This window comes from Astyanax mexicanus, chromosome 3, assembly GCF_023375975.1.
Source record: "Astyanax mexicanus isolate ESR-SI-001 chromosome 3, AstMex3_surface, whole genome shotgun sequence".
Lineage (NCBI taxonomy): Eukaryota > Metazoa > Chordata > Actinopteri > Characiformes > Acestrorhamphidae > Astyanax > Astyanax mexicanus.
In genome coordinates, this window is record NC_064410.1 from 33,097,673 (window position 1) to 33,119,561 (window position 21,889).

A 21,889-nucleotide genomic window follows, 5' to 3' on the forward strand; every position below is an offset into this window, starting at 1 on the left:
CCAGAATAAATTCAGTCAGATTAAAAATTAACGACGGGTATTATTGCTGTTTAGATTCAACAGCTTGTTTTTTCAGAAGAGTGGAACAGAAGAGTGGCGGTAAACATTCACAGCATCTGACACACGATTCATGTACAAGATTTAGCCACACTCACACACTATTTACACTATACACACTCAGAGTCTTATAGTTTGATACTGTGTTTAGATCACGGGTTGCATGTGTGTGACAGTAGCAGTACAGGACAGTGGGGGAAGATCAGTTTGTGTCATTCAAGTCATGTTTGGTGTCTGAAGTTTAATTCTCTAGTTTTACACTGGAGTAATGAGGCTACTGTAGCAGATTTCCCAAATCCCCTGGAAGTGGCGGGAGTCTACCGCATATCAACAACAGATCCCTGATGCCCGCAAGTCAAATAAAATCTCCCGGAATCTATAACGAGTGGCCCAAGAGTGAACACAAACGTGCACACAGGCGACAGACTTTCTCCCCAACTGCGTGTGGGAAAAAGACGCTTTCCTCGTTTGCATATTCATAGGGTGCATGCAAAACAAAGAGAGTTCTGATTGGCCTATTCTCTGCAAAGAGTCTGTGAGTCAGCCAATCAGTTTTTAGTGTGGGTGGACAATGTTTGTCTCCCTCTTGGATGGGATGCGTTCAGGAGTTTCATGACTCCCATCAAAACTCATTTCACCTCTGACTACTCTAAAGTATATCCACATCTAGTAAAAGTAAAAAAAACAATGAAAGTCTTGCCCACTGTACGGTTTGTAATAGTGATTTTAGCATTGCCCACAGGGAACTAAATGATTGCAAAAGGCATGTTGAGGTGAGTAAATGTGACTATATATATATATATATATATATATATATATATATATAAGTAAATGTAAAAAATATATTATTTTTTCATGTATTTTGGTCCATTCATCATGACATTTTGACACAATTTAAAGGACAACTGAGAGATTCAAATTAAAGTTAAAAATTGAGAAGGTTTTTAAATGACCGTGACAATATTGGCGATTTACATTCTTAAAACTTTTTTTTTCTCACACCTAAATATTAGATTTGTTTGAATACAATGGCCATTTGAAAATCTAAGAAATCACATTTACCCTTATGATTAATCTTTATTCTAAAGTTCACAAAATAAAAGAGGCTTGACAGTTTTGTTACCACACTAAAGTATAAATCCCCAGCACTACATTGGTAATTAGCTTTATTTTATCTGTGAATAAAATGTTGGTCTGGTTAAAAGAAACTCTTGGACTCCTGGTTGGTTTTTACTCTGGGTGTGGTTTGTTTCGGCAGGTGTGAAATCAGAAATTGTTCCAAGCAAACTCCTAGCGGTTCATTTGGGGTGAGAATGTGATCGGGTTTCGATCTGACTCAAGTATCAAACAAAGTATCCTTTTATTTGAGCTAAACGACTGTTTATGTGCAGTTTACCCTGATACATTACCTAAATAATTATTTTAGCTATGAACAAATGCTGTCTCTGCTGCTGCTTCATGCTAAGCTGCTTCACACTAAAACGATTTGTACAATGCTTGCCTCTCACATCTGCGCAACTCTGCTTACTGTGCAGAAATCCCCAAAAAACACTGTGTTTGTGAGCGTGTTCAGTAGTAAATCAGCTTCATATTGCACAAATATCTGTGCTAGTCTGGAACACAGAACTTTCATGCTATAATGACCTTCTTACTTCCATTCCAGACAGCTCTGACCAATCAAAAGAGACTCGTGTGGTTTGTTGGGGTGCATTTTGGTGCATTTAGGTTTGCACCTGTGTGAAAACAAACCAAACTGAGGCAGAAAACGCCCAAGTAAATGAACTCAATAACTGATTCGGACCAGGAAAACAAACTACAGGTGTGAAAATACTCTTATTCTTTGCTTTTTGCTGTCTTTAATCGGCCTTTCCACAGGGCCAGTAGTTAACTGATAAAAATTGCCAATTGCCAAATCTTAAAAAATTAAGTGTAGATTTTTTACAGAATGACTTAACTAAGCTAAAACATATCACTTTAAATAATATGGAATAATGGTAACAATTACGCACAATTTATTAAAGGATGTAACAATAAAAAAAATATATATAATATATAAATATAGAAATATAATTGTTTGTCAGTGTTCAAGATTATTTAACATAATTTAAAAAATCTTCAAAAGTTTTCAAAAATAAGGAAATTTCCGTCTCATTAACTTGCAAAGTACAGTTTCCCAATTAAATTAACCAAAAGTGCAGAAAGGTTGTACTTCACGAAATGTATTTTTCAAAACTTCCTGAAATAAAAAGTATATCCAACAAATTAAAACCTTTATTTTTTTTTCCATTCAGATTTTCAAAATTCGAGCTGAGACGTTGCTTTTTCACAGCTGTAACCAAATTCTTAAAATCAAGTATTTTAATAGTAATTGATAGTAACTGATACAATTATTAACGTCCTAATTATTATCCTTAATTATTATATTATGTTTATTTGATGTATTGTTTAATGGAACTGTTTTAGTTAAATTTCCAATTAATTCCCAGTCAATGCAATAAAACTAAATATTATTTATTATTATTTACTTATATTCATTATTATTCCCTAAATTTATTTAATTTTATTAGTAAATAATAATTGACAAATGGTTTGCTTTACTGTTATTGTTGCTCCTGTTTTATTATCATCTGTTTTATCATCATCAATCATATATTCATAACCCTCTGACTTTATCCCTCAGAATTAAACAGGGCTCGATTTTCAAAAAGTGTAACTGTATCACACTGAGCACTCTCTCTAACAGGCATCACAAAAAACAATCAATTAAAAATATATATGTACTGAATGGAGGAGTGAACTGGACTTTCTTATATTTATAGTTTATTTAAAAAAAAAATCAGATACAAATGAGAAAAATAAGAACACATTAACAGCAACAATCAATAACACTGACATTCTGTATTATATTAAAAATAACCAGTTTCATGGTCACTTAAACAGGAAGTACTTGTTAAACACACTCAGTATGTTAACATTCGTATAACAGTTTGGTATGTTTTTAATAAGCTTTTTCCACTCATTCCAGTGAATGAATGTCGAGGGTTTAGTTTAGGGTCTCAGTGTGGCGGGGAGGAAGCATATGTGATGATTTAGATATGGAGTTAGCATTATGCTAACTGGTGGAATATAAGCTAGCATTACTTGTTAGCTACATTAGCCTGTGTAGCTCCAGTGTAAAACTAAACAAGCAAAGGTAAGACACCAAACAGAAACTGTGTAACTTTGATAACTGATAATATTGGGGTATATTTGGATAAAGGGGGCAGTTCCCTATTTATTCAATGAGTGTGTATGTGTGTGTTGGGGCAGGGGGGTATACAATGATGTGCATAGCAAAAATATGTAGTCTTCACTTTTTCACCCTCCTCACAGTCCTACATAAATATGAACATACTGTACATATGATTATTATATTTGCATTGAAAGGAAAAAAAACATGAACTAAAAAATCTCATAGAGTGACAACGCTGCCACAAAGTGATCACCAAGTAAAAGAATAAATATTAGCTATATATATATATATATAACTGGATGTCCTCCTTCTTGGAGCAGTCAAATGGACATCAACCATCAATGAAACAGTCGCTTCTATATGTGAATAAAATGTATTCAGTCACAATTATAACTACAGATCTTTTTGCTTATATTTCACAATAGGACACACCACACTAACTCACTTTGAACGTAGCAGATCATGGCAAAGGTTTACTGGAAAAATATTTTGTTTAATTCATGCAGGCATGTAAAATTTCACTTTTAATTTTTAGTTAATAATATTTAAAGTTTGCCCGGTCTGGAGATAAACCAAATCCTTAAAATTAAGTGTAGATTTTTACAGAATGATTTAACTAAGCTGAAATATGTCACTTTTTATTTGAGATAATGGTATAAATTACCTACAATTTATATTATATATAGTTAGTCAGTGTTCAAGATTATGTAAAATCATTTTCACAAATAAGAAAAGTTATTTGTTAAAGTAACTTGCAAATTACAGATATGCTGATATAACAGTTTAAACAGAAAAGTTTTCCCAAGATGTATTTTTCAAGACTTTCTGACATGAAAAGTATATCCAACAAGTTAACACCAGGTGAGACATGATTAAAAAACTAGTCTATACTAAAATAAAATATAATTCATCTCATATTTTTTACCCATTTAATATTTCAGCTCTGTTAAACTTAATATTCAGGATGTGATTTAAAACCTCTCAGAAAAAAACTTTAAAATTAATACATTTTACATGACTAAATAAATTACATTAGAAGATTTTTCCAGAATTTGTTCCTAGAAGTCCATGGCACGACCTGCCAAGCCTAATGTGAGCCAGTGTGGAATGATCCTTATATTACTGCTAAACGTCTGACGCCTGTGCTTTTAACAGTATCAAACATGTTTTTGATCATTTGTAATATTTTATAGTCTAATTTTGGTATATGTTGTTTTAATTTTTTTTTTAACTTGTAAAAGTAGAACCAATATACTGGATGCTTCTACCCAAAACTGCTCCTAGACAGTAATTAATCATATATTTAATGTTACAAAAAACTTCAAGTAAAAAATATCCTAGACCCAGATAGCCCCAACTCAATTTGAGCAATTTACTCATGTTGAAATGTTATTTTTATGTTATTAGGTGGGAAGGATGGGCATTTCAGAGAAATGGCATGAATTGAACTTAGATGGTTATAACCACTGAGTAAATTCTTTTTTTTGGATATAATGCAAAATCAGTTTTTCTTTTTTTTTTTTTTTGTGGACAATTCCTGTACCTGTCCTGCATTTAGTCCGACGTCGGACCTTACCAGTCTGTCTGGATGACATCCGTCCTTTTCTGACTGGTCCACCCAGTTTCCTCTTTCTTTAAAAAAGACTCCCAAATACTTCAAAGAGTTCAAACATGCAGAAAGAGGCATATACACACACCGCTGTGGGGTTTAGCTGGAGTGAGTGGTTCTGTGGAGGTATGGAGGTGTGTGTGTGTGTGTGTGTAGGAGCCCGCTGGGTGTGTGTAGGGCAGCAGGTGAGTGTGGGAGGAGTGTGTGTACATGCTTCTCTCAGCAAAAAGCACCTCGCCTGCTCCCGCTGCCACATTTCCTCCGGAGACGTGGGGGGCCTGAACTGCATTTAAGTTAAAAGAAGAGGACCTGCATTAATTAGTTTGGGACAGTAGGGGGTGCCTTCCAGCTTTACTGTCCGGCACTGCTGGGGTCACACTGCAGGAGTCGCACGATGGATGGGTCGCTCTTCGCTCCTTCAACAAACTCCTCCAGAGACAGTTTACCTGAGGCACAACACCAAGATCACAGGTCAGTACCTCTCAGAACCAAACTCTCAGAGCTACACTACTATTCCACACAATGAATTTCTACAGTTGTAAGAAAAAGTATGCAAACCCTTTGGGTTTACTTGGATTTCTGCATAAATTGGTCATTAAATCTGTACTGATCTTCATCTAAGTTACAACAATAGACAAACACAGTCTGCTTAAACTAATACCACAGACAAATTATAAGTTTGCATAGTTGAGGCTATTGCTGTCAAAGGAGGATCAACCAGTTATTAAATAAAACCATGCAAACATATACATATACAGAGAACCCAAAGGGTTCGCATACTTGTTCTTGCAAAAAGTACCAGTAACTGGTACTGGCCTTATAATGACCATTTATAATTTTCTTAACAACATATCTATAACTGGTACACTTTAAAGGATGCATCGCTTTATGTTCAAAAACAGTCATATTTCATTTCATTTCATTTTCATTTTCAAATCTTAGAATTAACAGAAACAAATTGTTACTGTATCTTTAAGACTGATATATGGCTATTTTGTTCCGCATTCAAAAAGTAGGCTATACTGAAACACTTAGCATAAATGAGTGCAGAGTGCTACAAGTTGAAAAGGCATATATATGTAAATGCATTTGCCTGCTCTTTCCATTTCTTTTCTGTATAATTAATATGAACTGGGACTGAATGGCACATTTCTATTACACTCTTTGTACCTAAAAACTGGCCTTAAAAAGGATTTTATAAACTATATCCACTATTAGAGATTGGATTTTGAATGGCATTTTCAGGTCATTTTTAACTAATCATGGAACACAGTAAGCAAACAATGTTTTCACTAGTGACTATTGGCTACAGGCCTCCATATAGTTTCTGTGAAGCAAAATTTAATAGAATCTTAGCAAGTAGCAGACTACTACAACCTAACCACACTATCCTGGCAATTGTGTTCTAGATAATACTAACGCTTTAGCAATCTTTTATTGACAGAATGAACAGAATGTGTACAGTAATAATGTAACATATGTGATACGCCTCAACTGATCATTTGTTCATCTAATTAAAATGAAAAAGTTGTACCAACCGTCACGATTTGTGTCCATCTGGCGGAAGATCTTCTCTGTGCGTTTCTCAGGTGTGGACTCATCCTCCGGCATCTTCATCACTGAGGAAACCATCTTGTAGATGGCCTGAGGAGAAGAGAGAGAGCAAATAAGGAGAAAGTTCAGTTTCATATTAATAATCAACAAGCAGAGATGGGTGCTGGGTCATTGCAGAGATTCAGTACCAAAGAAAGCAGGACCACATCATAAAACAGTGACTTGGAAACGTAGACATGGGTTTGGATGTAAAATGGTGGTGTTTGGTGGAGAATATCGATATGTGGTCTAGAATGATAGACTTTGAAGTAAAATTATGATTTTGGGTGAATAATTATTGTGTTTGGTTGAGACTGGTTGTCTTTGTTGTAGAACGATGGCCATTGGCACAGAATTATGGTACTGGATATGTGGTGTAAAAGTATTGAATTTGGTGTAAAATTTTGCTTTTGGGTGGAGAATGATGGTGTTTGGTGGAAAATTATGTTCTTTGGTGTAGAATGAAAGACTTCGGTGGGAAATTTAGATTTTGGATGGAGAATGATTGTGTTTGGTGGAAATTTGGTCTAGAATGATAGACTTTAAGGTAAAATTATTATTTCGGTAAATAATGATTGTGTTTGGTTGAGACTGGTTGTCTTTGTTGTAGAATGATGGTCATTGGCACAGAATGATGGTGTTTGTGAAATAATAAAGATGTTGGGTGGAATGATGGTACTGGATATAGATTGTTTGTAAAACCATGGACAAATTTAAGTGAGAGTGATTGTCTTTTGTGAACAATGTTGGTATTTAATAAAGAATTCTGCTGTTTGGAGAAGAATGGTGTTTGGTGGAGATTAATGGTGTTACGTGTAGAATTGATAGTGTTGAAATGGGAATGATGGTGTTTCTGAAAGCATGATGGTATTTGGTTAAGAGTAATTGTCTTTTGTGTACAATAATGGTATTTGGTATAAAATGATGGTATTGGATGGTGAATGATGGTGTTGGGTGGTGAATGCTGGTGTTGGGTGGTGAATGACGATGTTGAGTGGTAAATGACGATGTTGGGTGGTGAATGACGATGTTGGGTGGTAAATGGTGTTTGTAAAGAATGATGGAATTTGGTTGAGACTGATTGTCACTGGTGTAAAATTATGGTCTTTAGTGTAGACGGTGTGTAGAAAGTCTTTGGTGTCTGTCTTTGGTGCACAATTATGTTCTTTGGTGAAAAATGGAAAGAAATCTAAATATTTGCAAAAGAAGAAGTGGGTGAGGTGAAGGTCTTGTTAAACTACAGGAACTCTCAGATCTGTCCTCCGGTCTATGAGCCTAAAGTTTGCTATTTGTCATTCTACTTTTGCACTGAACATTTACGGGACAAAGCCTGCGATGATAAGACACTTACAGAAATTGTGAATGATGTGTGATTACAAGCTGTTTTGCTTTCTGTCCTGATGCTGTGTATAATTGGTCTATTAGTGTCAAGCCAGCGTGGTTTAATCACAACTGTTCCCCGTGTCACAGCAGCCCTGCTCTGTTCACGCTCAGGGAAGCTTCAGTGAGAGTTGTTGTTCTGACTCATCACTTCTGTTGCTGTTAATTTGTTGTCTGAGATCACTCCCGTGTGGCTTGATGCAGTTCTTCTTTCCTGGACGGCTCTAAGCACAACTTTGATCACTGGAACAATCTTAGCAGAGGTTAGAACCAGCTGTCTGTTGGGTCTTTAGTTATCAGTAAATTGATAATTGGGTTCTGGTCATGGTTGTGGTGTCTAAGTCTTCTACTGTCAAAAGAATACTACAAAAATTATGAAATCCAAAAGTCAAGTTCGTTCTCTCTGACAATTTTTTGTGGTTGGTGGGGCACAGTAGATAACACCACTCCATGCTAGTGAGCTAGTACCACATCATGTGGGAACCTAGGGTTCAATTCCCAGTCTAGGTGACTATGCCGTGCTACAATCCAATAAGCATCCTTGGGGTAGACTCCTAACCCTACATTGGCCTACCTCTGTAATAGAAAAAAACTTGTAAGTCACTCTGGAATAAGAGTTTCTGCTAAATGCCGTAAATGTAAATGGAAAATGTAAATGTCTTGGCTTTGAAAAGTGTTTTATAGGCTCAGACATACCTGATTAAAGAGCTTTGTAAATAATTAGAGTGCATCTGATTTGTGGGGCTATGTTTTTAGAATGCCAGCTCAAATCAGAACTTTGGCATATTTAGATTGTTTCCAGACTGATTATTGAAACATTAAAACTGAAGTATGAAATATTTGCGCAAATCGGATGAATACAACATTTGGAGGTGGTTTAAAATTAAACCACAACTCTATTTGTACAGATGCAGTATGGACACTCAAATCAGATTACAAAATCCAGAGTGAGCGACGTGGGAGGCCCCAAAAAGAGCAGAGAAAGTTAGCGACTGCCGCTGACCTCATTACCACAGCATGTTTATGATGTTAAGACATGCAAATCCGATCTGATCCCTTGCAAACATCAGTATGAACAGTGATCTCAACAGATCTGGTTTGAGAAAGAAATCCAACTTTTCTGCAGTCTGAACATAGCCTTGGAACGGGGGAACCCTTGAGTCTCCAACATTTATATAATATACTGTATAACAGCCTGGATTTATATAATATATAAGTGAGCTACCTGGGATTATATATTATATAAATAAGCAAACTTCTGTTTTTTTGGAGGTTGAGTCACCTGTTGTCTTTTCCTTGCAGCTAGAGGTCAGCAATGGGTAATTTTACAAACAGTCAAGGTGTCTACTATTGATAAGTGAGCACTAACTGAGTGTGAAGTCAGTGTGTAAAGATGTAGATATGCAGTCAGTAAGATGCTTATTGGTGGGGTCTGACTTCAGACACCAAATTGGACTTAATCAGCTGATCAGCTCCATTTCTGGTCTGAGGGAAAACGTTTGTTGGTACGGAACTTCTGTATGTGGGGAAAATTCTTGACTAAAAGCGCAAGAAGGGGAGCAGTGATAAACTGGGAAGTGAGAGGTGGAAGTGAGAGGTGTGACCGTCAAGTGTTTGTTCGTGATTTGTGTTACATGAAGGTATATGATGTAATATACTGCTATTATAGCAGTATAGAGGTGGGTGGTGTGTATGTGTGTATGTGTGTGTGTGTGTGTGTGTATACGTGCGCTGGTAGTGGGTGGATTGGTGTGGAGGTGGGAGAATACAATAGGTCTAACTGCAGTAATGGAAAAGTTGAAAGCTGAAAGCCCTTAGCTGAAGTCTTTGAATTTAAACAGAGACTGACGAGTGACCTTCTAGTCCAGAGTACTCCTCTTAATCACTTTTTTTTTAAATAAATGCTGCAGTTGAGAGCACAAAATATTTATTATTCGGCAAGGATGTAATGTATACTGTAAGGTAATGTACATTACATTCTGTATATGGAATAAATATTAGTATCTATTTGTAATAATATGCTGCATTAGTATGATGCTGCAATTGTCTATATGCAATATGCACCTGTAATGAAACGTCTGATGCATCCAATATAGAAACTGCAATCACTACTAAAGGAGTAGATTAAGGTACTCAAATGACATTTAAATTAATGCAGTTTCCCCTTTGTTCCCCTTTTTTGCATAGCAATGGGTTGATTTACAAAACAGTTACAAACAACCGATATGGACGTTTTCACTAGACAATCAGTCTGAGTTATTGGCTTGTTCTCTTCTGGCTTTTTAATACCAGGCACTGCTTGGACCCCATTACTCACCAGTTGCGATGTGAAGGTGATGCTTAAGTTTTGAAGTAGATATGATACTCTATAAAAATCTAAATGTTCATTAATTTCCAGAGATGTACAGCTCGGGAAAACAACAAGAGACTGCTTAAAATGATTTTCTTTGATTTTACCAAATTGCAAACTTCTGGAATATAATCAAGAGGAAGATGGATAATAATATAACCTGAAATATTGTGACATATTACCCACCCCTAATTATCACATCAGGGTACTGATGTTTTTAGCAAAACAAAAAAAATCACACCATTCTCATTTTTCATAAATTTTTTTGTATTTTTTAGTATATTAGTTAGGGGTGTGCCATATCATATCGCATGCAATAAAAAAATATAATTTTCACTTTGTTGCAGTAGTTTAATTCAGTGTTTTGTCAAATTGCCAAGAGTCTCTTTATCACGAAAATACTAATAATATTTTGATATTATTTTAGGACCATATCGACCACATCTAGTAGGTGTACAGTGTATTTAAGAAGAAGGTGCTCACTGAGTTAATGTGCGATACATATAATGCGCATTTTCTAATTCAAATTTTCTCTGGTTTTACAACATTAAGGAAAACACAGACACACATACCTGCACAATCTCCAGCATCTCAGCCTTGCTGATGTACCCGTTACCATCCAGGTCATACATGCTAAAGGCCCACTTCAGTTTCTGGTCCAGGCGGCCACGGGATGTGATGCTGAGGGCGATGATGAACTCCCGGAAGTCGATGGTGCCGTCGCCATTGGCGTCGAAGGTGCGAAAGACGTGCTCAGCGAATTTGGAGGCGTCTCCGTAGGGGAAGAAGTTTCCATAGATTTTCTTAAACTCCTCCATGGACAGGGCTCCGCTGGGGCAGTCCCGCAGAAAGCCCTTATACCACTCCTGAATCTCTGCCTCTGTAAACTCAGTGCTGTCAATCAGGTCCTGCATCACCTCGGGACGGAGCTTACTGTTTTGTTTCCCCATCTCAACAAGTATAAGTTAACTGTATAGAGAGAAAGAAAGAGAGAAACAGAGAGAAAGAGCATTATTTTCATAACTTTTTGGCATTAGGACCTAAAACAATTTTTCCATTTTTAATTGAACTGAAAAGAAACAGAAGCATAGAGACAACAGCTTTGAATGTGTTCCAGTTTCAATGCAGCACCTAGTTTACTCGCTTTAGTGAAGCGATGATATATATATATATATGCTGTTAGTGTGTTAGTGTGTGTGTAGCTTTGAAAAAAAATAAGAGACCACTTAAAAATGCTGAGTTTTTTTTACCAAATTGAAAACATCTGGAATATAATCAAGAGGAAGATGGATGCTCACAAGCCATCAAACCAAACTGAACTGCTTGAGTTTTTGCACCAGGAGTGGCATAAATCCATTATTCAAAAGCGGTGTAAAACTGGTGGAGGAGAACATACCAAGATGCATGAAACTGTGATTAAACATTTTATTCTACCAAATATTGATTTCTGAACTCTTAAAACTTTATGAATATGAACTTGTTTTCTTTGCATTATTAGAGGTCTGAAAGCTCTGCACCTTTTTTGTCATTTTAGCCATTTCTCATTTTCTGCAAATTAATGCTCTAAATGACAATATTTGGAATTTGGGAGAAATGTTGTCTGTAGTTTATAGAATAAAACAACAATGTTCATTTAACTCAAATATATACCTATAAATAGCAAAATCAGAGAACCTGATTCAGAAACTAAAGTGGTCTCTTAATTGTTTCTAGAGCTGTATATATGTTTTTTTTCCCAGTAATGTCTGTATGTATGTATGTTGACGATTAACTACTGGTGTGTATGTCACTGTGTACACCGCTGTGTGTAAATGTCATGACAATATCCAACGCCTAACCCAAACCCACATAGACACACACACACAAACCTCCCTATACCTATCTACCAACTGAACTTTCCACTGCATGAACACATACACACACTCCCTCACCTAGATGTGTCTATGTGTCTGTGCATGTGTGTGTGTGTGTGTGTGTGTGTGTACACACAAGCAGATGCACCAGCATCATTTCCTGATGCAAATCGCTCTCACACACCACAACCTGTTTCTCTTACGGAGAAGTAAAAAGCAGCAGAGGAATTATGTGCAGCCAAAAAGAAACCGCACAAACAGACAGACAGACACACACACACTCTCTTATTTGTCTTATTTGTAAAGCAGCTTTGTCTATTATAATTTAAACAATACCTACATAATGAGAGACTGTAACACACACCTCGGTTTATACACAACATTTGCACTCTGTTTTTGTTACTATGTCTGTAGGAATACTTCTATATATGTAGGGAAAAAGGCGAATATGAAAATGCATTGTTTTAGTTTTTCTTTGCTTTTACTTTTATTTCATTTCAACACAGAAGTGTTTTGACAAAAACCCTATTCTATTAGAGCTTAGATTTTCTGCCCGAACTTTACTGCCATTTTCTTCGGACCGGGTCGGCTTATGAAAATAGTCTGTGACGCAGGCATCTGTTTTTTGTAATGCTATTTTATTTTATATAAAGCTATAATCACAATATAGCAAAGTAATAAATCAAACAAGTGCGCAGTGCACACTTTACTTGTCCGTATTACTCTTTTTTTGTGTTTTTGCACATAGACTATAAGCTCAGTATAAAAGATTTGTATGTTTAGAAATTATTTTCTATTCTTAAACCATATTAAATAATATTAGTTTTAACGCTCTGCATAAAAAAAAACTAAAAAAAAAAACTCATTCATCTGACCAAAACATGTTTCCACTGAGTGATGGTCCATCCCAGATACTTTAGAAGTGGACACCACATCTGGTCATGGTTAACATAAGGCTTGTGTTTGGCATGATAAACGTTTATGCGTCACCTGTGAATGCAACTCAATATATTAATGCTTGATAAAGGTTTGGTAAAAAAAAAAAAGTAATCCTTCACTCATGTGCTTCAATCAGCTATTGTTGAAAGATGGTTCTTGATGCTGTGCCTTCTGAGGGATTAAAGATCACAGGTGTTCTTCTTGGGTTTGCACACTTGACCTTTACACAATGAAATCCCCCCAATTCCTTCAATCACTTAATGATATTATGCAGAGTAGATGGGGGATATAGGCAAATCTCTTCCACTTTTTTTCTAAGTATCATTATTTTACTAAATGTGTTGCAGGAAAGGACATATACATATACAAAAAAAATAAAGTAAAGTTGACCAGACAAAGTATTAAATATTTTGGCATTACACCTTCTGCAATTAAATAAAAGTCAAAGGTAATGTAAGAAATACAGCATTCCTTTTTCTTTCTTTCTTTTTTGTGGTTTGCGGTTGTAAATGAGCTTCTGATTGGCTACCTACTGGCCACAAACCAATTCCTCCTCATCATTTAATCTGCTGTGCATATGTAAATAAAATGGATTTTGTGCCACCATAAAAAGAGTGAATTTAAATTAGCCTGTTTTATTATTTTGATATGGGCCCTTTAATAGAGAAAAGAGATCCAGTGAATTATGTCCAGTAAACAGGAAACCCTCCATCAGCCTGTCAGCTGAGAGAAAGAGAGAGAGAGAAAGAGCGAGAGAGTGTCCATCTGTACCAACAGCCCCAGACACATTAAAGCACATTATATTGTCTTATTAATTAAAGTTAGATGTGATCTTTTACACCAACTAAGTGTTTTTCTGTTTCATTACTTGCATGCATAGTTTATAGATTTAATATAAAGCAATTAATTTATCAGAAATCACGCTGTCAAGCTTCCTCAAACTGCAATAACAATTACTAAAGAGATGTGCAATAATCACGTAAAGATGAAAAATGCCAAACAGATTAAAAACGGAAGTGAGTAGGGAAGCAGGGACGCACGCTTTATTCATTGATTTAATTCATTGTATTAATGTTCTGTGCGGGATCTTAACCCCAGCGATATCTGTCGTCACTAACCCCCTCGCTGCTGGTGAATTAGAGAGATTTTCACTGCATATTAGAACGCAGTCATCAGGAAGCTTTTGTTCTGCTCAAGTGGACGCAGATTAAGCACAGAGATTAAAGGGTTTTAATGGAGAATCAGTCATCGTGGAATATGGTTCTGGTCTAGGCTTAATCTGTGCTCCATAAATGCCTTAAATAGAACTGAAGAAAAGTAGATTCCTTAATAAAAATCTTCAGCAGAGGTAAAAGTGATTTGTTATAACAAAAATGAGGTGAAGTAAAAGAACTCTATTATCATTTGACTCGAGCATCTGTTAAAAAAATTAATCAGTTAGTTAAGGTTAGCTACTACACATTCCTGGATGCAGATTAAGAATAAAGATTAAAAGGTTTTAATGGAGTATCTCTCTATGTTTAATCTGTGTTCATATGTGACTGTTCACAAGCATTAACCGTGTATTAAATCAAAACTAGCACAGTTGTCTAAAGTTTGTTTTTGTAGAATCCCATGCTAATATCAATTCCTACATTATGGTGGTAAATCTACATTTAAATCATTCAACACTTTCCACAAACTATATGCAGTAATCTTAAATAGATATATGGGTGGTTGCTGACACTGTATGACACTGTTATCTGTAAACATGGACTACAGTAGCTAGTTAGCTAGCTACATTAGCATTGCTAAAAAATAGCTATGGTTAGCTTGCTATAGCAGTAATAGTTTCACTATATTTTAATACACAGACGTTTTTTGATTAATTTGACTAATATTATTGCTAATAAAAAAAACTATTCCAGTCCTACTACAGTTTGTTACTGTAAACATATTTTTACTAAACACAGCTTTAGCATCAGCTCAAAAATCTGCTTGGAAAACACAAGAACTGCAGCAGAGCTCCAGCCTCTATCAGCACAGGAACTCAAGTGAGTTAGAATTTATTTTATTATTTCTATTTTATTTCTATTCTATTTTTTTGTTATTTTGCTATAAAATAAAACACTAAACAACTAAATCGAAAGTTGTGAACAACAGAAGCTAAAGCATTTCTTCGGCTGAACCAACACAACTAAAACAATCTAAACCTAAAAAAAGTAATAGCGTAAAGCTAACTGATTAAAATAATTACAATTAACAATTACAAATATATACATATAAAAGTAAAATTAAGTCTCGAAAAACACAAGAAGCAATTCAACTATTTATTTTTTAAAACAAGGCCGGAAGGTGATAAATGTTGTTAATCACTGACAAAAATGGTTATGACTAAACCTTGTTCCTGAAGAGTTTCAATATCTAAAAAACAAAAATAATTATGAATAAAAATAAATTGCTTTTTTTCCTTAAAGTTCACTGGCTGCACATTTTCTTTGTTGCATATTTAATTCATCCTAGGTTCTTTCAGCAGTTCTACATTTAGCCTTAATTCTTTTTAGCCCTTCTCTTCTCAATCCAGACTAAATCCAACCTTTGTTGCCAAAATTTTGTTGCAGAAAATATTTATATTAATATTTATTTTTTTATAGTTTGCAGACAATATTTAAACAAATCCTAACAATTCAGGTTTGAGAGTCCATGTGAGCAGTCTCAAATCTTTTTTTAGCCTCATCCACAAGTATTGCGCTAACACTCAGCACTGATGTCAGTATTCCAGTGATGTATCAGTATTACTCATATTAGTCTATTATTAAATTAACCTCAAATTGCTCAACTTATATCTTCTCTTTTTTATATTAACCTCAGATGGCTTAAATTATATCTCCTTCTTTTAAACAAACATGTCTTTAACTTTCAGTGGAAGTTAATTCCAAGTTGTTTTACAGTCATTTCTAATGGCTTAGTCATTCAGAATCTTTGTATTTAGTTTGTTTTTGTTTATTTAGGATATTTATTAATTTAATTTACTGCCTGAATACTATTAATAATTAAAACTGATTCTGCTCTGTCTTCAGAGAATAGTATAGGCTGTAAAGTCTTAAAATGACACAAAAATTGTGTATTGTCCATAGAAAAGAAGTCATTTTGATCACTTCGATATACATTTGCTCTCTAAATAGTCTTGCACTTGTCTTTCTGTATCACTCTGCTATGTATGCACTGCTGTGCTGTAGTGAGCATACATACATGTGCACACTGTGGGATTTATTGTTCATTGAGGACTGAATGCAATTATACAGGTGTTGTTGTGTATCAATAAAGAATACAGAGTTTTTAATCAGAATTGTTCCAGCATCGCCATCAGATGCTGTTTTTTAATTGCTTAATGGATTTGCTGTATTTGCATAATGTTACGCCTTGTTGTCATGACGACAGACTTTCTAATCTGGCCATTAGCGATGGAGCGCAGAGGAAATTCACTCGCACTTTGAGAGACTTCCTCAATCAATCAATTAATCTGCCACAACAATGGGCCCAGAGTTTATGAATCAAACAGACAGAGTGTGTAATCACTGCTGCCTCTCGGTGGACACACACACACACACACACACACACATAACACACTCCAGAGAAAAGAGCCCACACAATAAACAAATCAGCAGCAGCTAATTGGTGTTTTGTTTATCTCTGGTTTAAACTGTTTGAGGATTTTGAAAACTTTATGAAGAGATACGATGAGTAATCATCTCTAAACTTAATTTTACAGATTAGACAGTCATCTTTCTCTCTCTCTCTCTCTCTCTCTCTCTCTCTCTCTCTTTCTTTCTCTCTGTCTCTGTCTGTCTCTCTCTCAGTACTTCTCTCTTATGGCTGTTACATCTGCACAGTCCAAAAAAAAGAGACATTTAAATTACAAGATTTAAATTACAATATATAAAAAATTTCAATATTTAAATTACACTAACTTAATACACTGCCTGGCCAAAAAAAAGTCACACACTCTAATATTTTGCTGGGGCGCCGTTAGCTTTGATTGCAGCACACATTCACTGTGGCATTGTTTCGATAATCTGAAATGTCACAAGATTTATTTCAATCCAGTGTTGCATTACTTTTTCACCAAGATCTCTATTGATGTTGGTAGAGTCTGACTTCTGCACAAATCCTTCTCCAGCACATCCCAAAGATTCTCAATGAGGTTAAGGTCTGGATTCTGTGGTGAACAATCCATGTGTGAAAATGATGATCTCATGCTCCCTGAACCACTCTTTCACAGTTCCAGCCCCATGAATTCTGACATTATCATCTTGGAATATGCTCGTGTCATCACGGAAGAAAAAATCCATTGATTAAATAACCTGGTCTATATTCAGTATATTCAGGTAGTCAGCTGACCTCATTCTTTCAGCACATACTGTAACTGAACCCAGACCTGCAGACCAACTGCAGCAACAACCTCACATCATTTACTTACTTAAATCCAGGTGGAGATTCTTTTTTTTTGGCCAGGCAGTGCACATTATGATTATTCCTGTTTAATTGGGTGAACTCATGTTAATAAACATTTTGACACAAATATTAACTTAGGGCAGTTTGTCAGTACTAGTTCATTTGTTCTGTGTCTCCATATATACAAATAATTATTTGTATACATATTGTATACATACACTGACATGCCAAATGTCATGGGACAGGAACTAGTGTTGTGTTCCATGGTTTTTCCATGTAACATGGAAGCTAAAGAACACTGTACTGACCCATTGGATATGTGTGCTGGTTCACATGAACAATTCTAGCCAGATCCCACATCACAGTCAATACCACCAACTGCGTTGTTTACTGTGGGTGTCATTGGCACCCTAACCACTTTTTAACCCCACTAACAAGATAACACCTCTCAACTTAAAAAGGTGTGAAAGTTCCAATGCTGTCCTCTGAGGTAGCACTTCATTTTCAGTTTACCAACAGTTATACTAACATTCCCGGTTCGTACAGAGCAGAGCCCCGCCCCCACTACGGCTACTCTGATCATATTTCTGTCATGCTCATCCCAGCATACAGACAGCTCATCAGACGTGCCAAATCAGAGAAGAAGCAAGTTACAACCTGGCCTCCAGGAGCCATCTCTGCTCTTCAGGACTGTTTTGAGCACACTGACTGGGACATGTTCAGAGAAGCTGCTACTTCTGATGACTCCATCAACCTGGAGGAGTACACAGACTCAGTGACTGGCTACATCAGCAAGTGCATTGAGGATGTTACTGTCTCCAGTACTGTCTACTGTCTATGCCTCCCTTCCAGATGCACTGAACTCCTTCTACGCAAGGTTCGAAGCACAGAACTACACGACAACAAGGAAGACTACACCTCCTCCAAACGACCAGGTACTGTGCCTGTCCTCAGCTGATGTGCGGAAAACTCTACTCCGAGTCAACCCACGGAAAGCCCCCAGACCAGACAGCATACCTGGCAGAGTGCTCAGAGGATGTGCAGAACAACTCACGGATGTTCTCACGGACATTTTCAACATCTCTCTGAGTACTGCAATCGTGCCGACGTGCTTCAAGACGACCACCATCGTCCCTGTGCCGAAGAAGTCTCAAGTGTCCTGCCTTAATGACTACCGTCCCATTGCACTTACTCCCATCATCATGAAGTGCTTTGAGAAGCTGGTCATGAGGCACATCAAAAACCAGCTCCCGTCCTCACTGGACCCTCTGCAGTTTGCGTATCGTCCAAACAGATCAACAGACGAAGCCATCTCTACTGCGCTCCACCTGGCTCTCACCCACCTGGACAACAAAGACTGCTATGTTCGAATGCTGTTCATCGACTTCAGTTCAGCATTCAACACCATCATCCCTCAGCATCTGATAGGAAAACTGAGCTTGCTGGGCCTGAACTCCTCCCTCTGCAACTGGGTTTTAGACTTCCTGACTGAGAGACCACAATCAGTCAGGATTGGAAACAACGCCTCCAGCACCACCATACTGAGCACCGGCGCCCCCCAGGGCTGTGTGCTCAGCCCACTGCTGTTCACTCTGCTGACTCATGACTGTACTGCAAAGTACAGCTCAAACCACATCATCAAGTTCGCTGATGACACAACTGTAGTTGGCCTCATCAGCAAGAACGACGAGTCAGCATACAGAGAGGAGGTGCAGTGGCTGACGGACTGGTGCAGAACCAACAACCCTTCTCTTAACGTGGATAAAACCAAGGAGATGGTTGTTGACTTCAGGAGAGCTCCAGGTGTCCACCACCCGCTGAACATCAACGGCTCTGCTGTGGAAATTGTGGATAACACCAAGTTCCTCGGTGTTCACATTGCAGAGAACCTCACCTGGTCCCTCAACACCAGCTCCATAACCAAGAAAGCCCAGCAGCGCCTCTACTTCCTGCGGAGACTGAGGAAAGCACATCTCCCACCCCCCATCCTCACCATGTTCTACAGAGGGACTGTAGAAAGCATCCTGAGCACCTGCATTACCGTCTGGTTTGGGAATTGCAACACCTCAGACCGCAAGACCCTACAGCGGATAGTGCGGACCTACACCACACGCTGCATCCGCAAAGCCACCAGCATTGTGGACGACCCCACCCATCCCTCACACGGACTCTTCGCTCTGATGCCGTCCGGCAGAAGATACAGGAGCATCCGAGCCTCCACTACTAGACTCTGCAACAGCTTCATCCACCAGGCAGTCAGACTTCTCAACGCACAGAGACAGAACTGAACCCCCACCCCACCCACCACTCACCCAACACACTCGCACAAAACTAAACTGTACACCCCCCCCCTTTACACAAAACTAAACTGTACACCCGCCCCCCTTTACACTCACAAAGAACTGAACTTCACCCACACACACACCCAGTCAGCACACAGAGGCTGACATGACTTTATTTGCTGCACTCTTAAAAACTATAAACTCTACCTCAGTAACTGCTGTGATTATATATGTTCTATATGTTACAGTATGTCACACATCTCTGCACCTTATCCCAACTATACACTTTATTATACCGTATCGGTACTGCACTGTCCTGTCTTTAAATTGTCTCGTCTTTTGTATTTATTGTATTTATTGTTATTTAGTGTTATAATTTTATGTTGCACTGTCGTCACTCCTGCACTTTATGTTGTCTATTGCTTGTGGTTCTATGTTGCACCATGGTTCCGGAGGAACGTAATTTCATCACACTGTGTACCTGTACTCAGATGTAATGACAATAAAAGCCTCTTGACTTGACTTGACTTGATTTAATGACTTTTAAAGTATTGTAAGGCTATCTGATATCTCTTGTAAATCTCTAATACTTTATTTATTATAATACATTTTTGACATTACTCATTGTATTTATGTTCACCTGTATTTGTGTTCTGCACTGCGATCTGGAGTTTTTACAAGTAAAAAAACACTCATATTAAAGAGATAAATGGTTTTAAATAAGATCTAGGTCTAAGTTTAAGTTCCTTAAACTTATGCACAGTATTGTATATTCATGTAGGAACATGTACCTGTGAACTATGAATCATTTCTTTTGGTACATGTATCATAAAATGTTGACAGTATAAATGAGATGAATGTGCTGTTGGTAAATAAACTAAATTATGGTTAGAAGAACACAGGTTCGTGGCGAGTGGTCCAGCGGTCTAAAGCACTGCCACCATGAGCGGGAGATCGCAGGTTCGAACCCCCAATCATGCAGCTTTGCCATCAAGCTGCCAGCGCTCAGAGGGCTCCCTCCGGGTGGGTAGATGGCGCTCTATCCCCACATCACAAAAAAAAAAAAAAAACAGCTTGAAAAGAAGCGGTGGCTGGCTTCACATGTATCGGAGGAGGCGTGTGCTAGTCTTCACCCTCCTGGAGTGTTGGGGCATCACTAGTGATAGGGAGAGTCCTAGTAAGTGGGTTGGGTAATTGGTTGTGCTAAATTAGGGAGAAAAATGGATGAATTAGAAATAAAATTATAAAAAATAAAAAAAAGAACAGGTTTAATTGGTGATTCTCTGTGAGCTCCAGTCAATTAATTATCTTTACTGAACCTCCAATCAGCTAAGGGCTGTGTGGAACACAGTTGGAATCTGGACTGGATTTCCAGGCCAGATCCCTGTCTCCCCTGCATGTTTCAGGTGAATGGTAAGTGTCTGGCAATGACATCACCACTGATCCCCCCTGTGGCAAAGCCTTGTGTCCAGAGGACCAGGGCTTAGCTGGTATTTATAACCTCCCGGCACACCCTGCTGGATCAAACGCCCCAAGTCTCTAGGCTTCTAGGCTCAAAGATCAGCGTCTCAAATTAACCCTAAGACTATTAGAGCCTCTATTAGTGACCTGGTGACGCCACGGTTACGTAAGGCAGAGCTAATGGAGCGCCATGCCACATGCACAACCCTACAGTCAAACCTGAGTACACCTGTCTCGATGGTGAGAAATAAACAGGTGACACAGGTGTGGCAAAAACCTGGCCCACCTATTACCACACACAGTTTACTGAGCTATTCAGAGCAACCCTGCTTTAAATAGAAAAGACCAGTCAAAACATTTTACCACAAGCTAATTACACTAATTTCAACTAATTATGTAAATCTATTCAATGAAGTCATATCTAAAATGAATTGTTCAGTACCTATTATAAAATATCCAGTATCTAATCATTAATTTTCACATATACATTAATAAGCGTCTACTGTGGTTTTTCAGTTTTCACTATGAATTATTCAGTTTTCAATGTGAATTATTCAGCATCCACTATAAAGTATTCAGTACCTACTATATTTTTTCAGTATCTATCTTCTATAAATTAGTCAGCATCCACTATGAATTGTTGTGTCTACTTTGAATTGTTTAGTAACTATTCAGGACATTTTCAGTCTCTGTCTACTA

General features: G+C 37.3%; 1 protein-coding gene across 2 annotated transcripts in view; it reads right to left on the reverse strand.

The window, feature by feature from the left end:
* Positions 1-339: 339 nt before the first annotated feature.
* The window catches only part of ncaldb (neurocalcin delta b), a 38,290-nt gene continuing 16,740 nt past the window's right edge, over positions 340-21,889 (reverse strand). For both annotated transcript variants that reach the window (XM_007254672.4, XM_007254673.4), the window contains exons 2-4: positions 10,794-11,190; positions 6,437-6,542; positions 340-5,344 (exon numbers count right to left, since the gene is read on the reverse strand). In XM_007254672.4, coding sequence (XP_007254734.1) covers positions 5,250-5,344; positions 6,437-6,542; positions 10,794-11,171 — 579 coding nt within the window. In that variant the 5' untranslated portion in view covers positions 11,172-11,190 and the 3' untranslated portion in view covers positions 340-5,249. The remainder of the gene's footprint in view (positions 5,345-6,436; positions 6,543-10,793; positions 11,191-21,889) is intronic.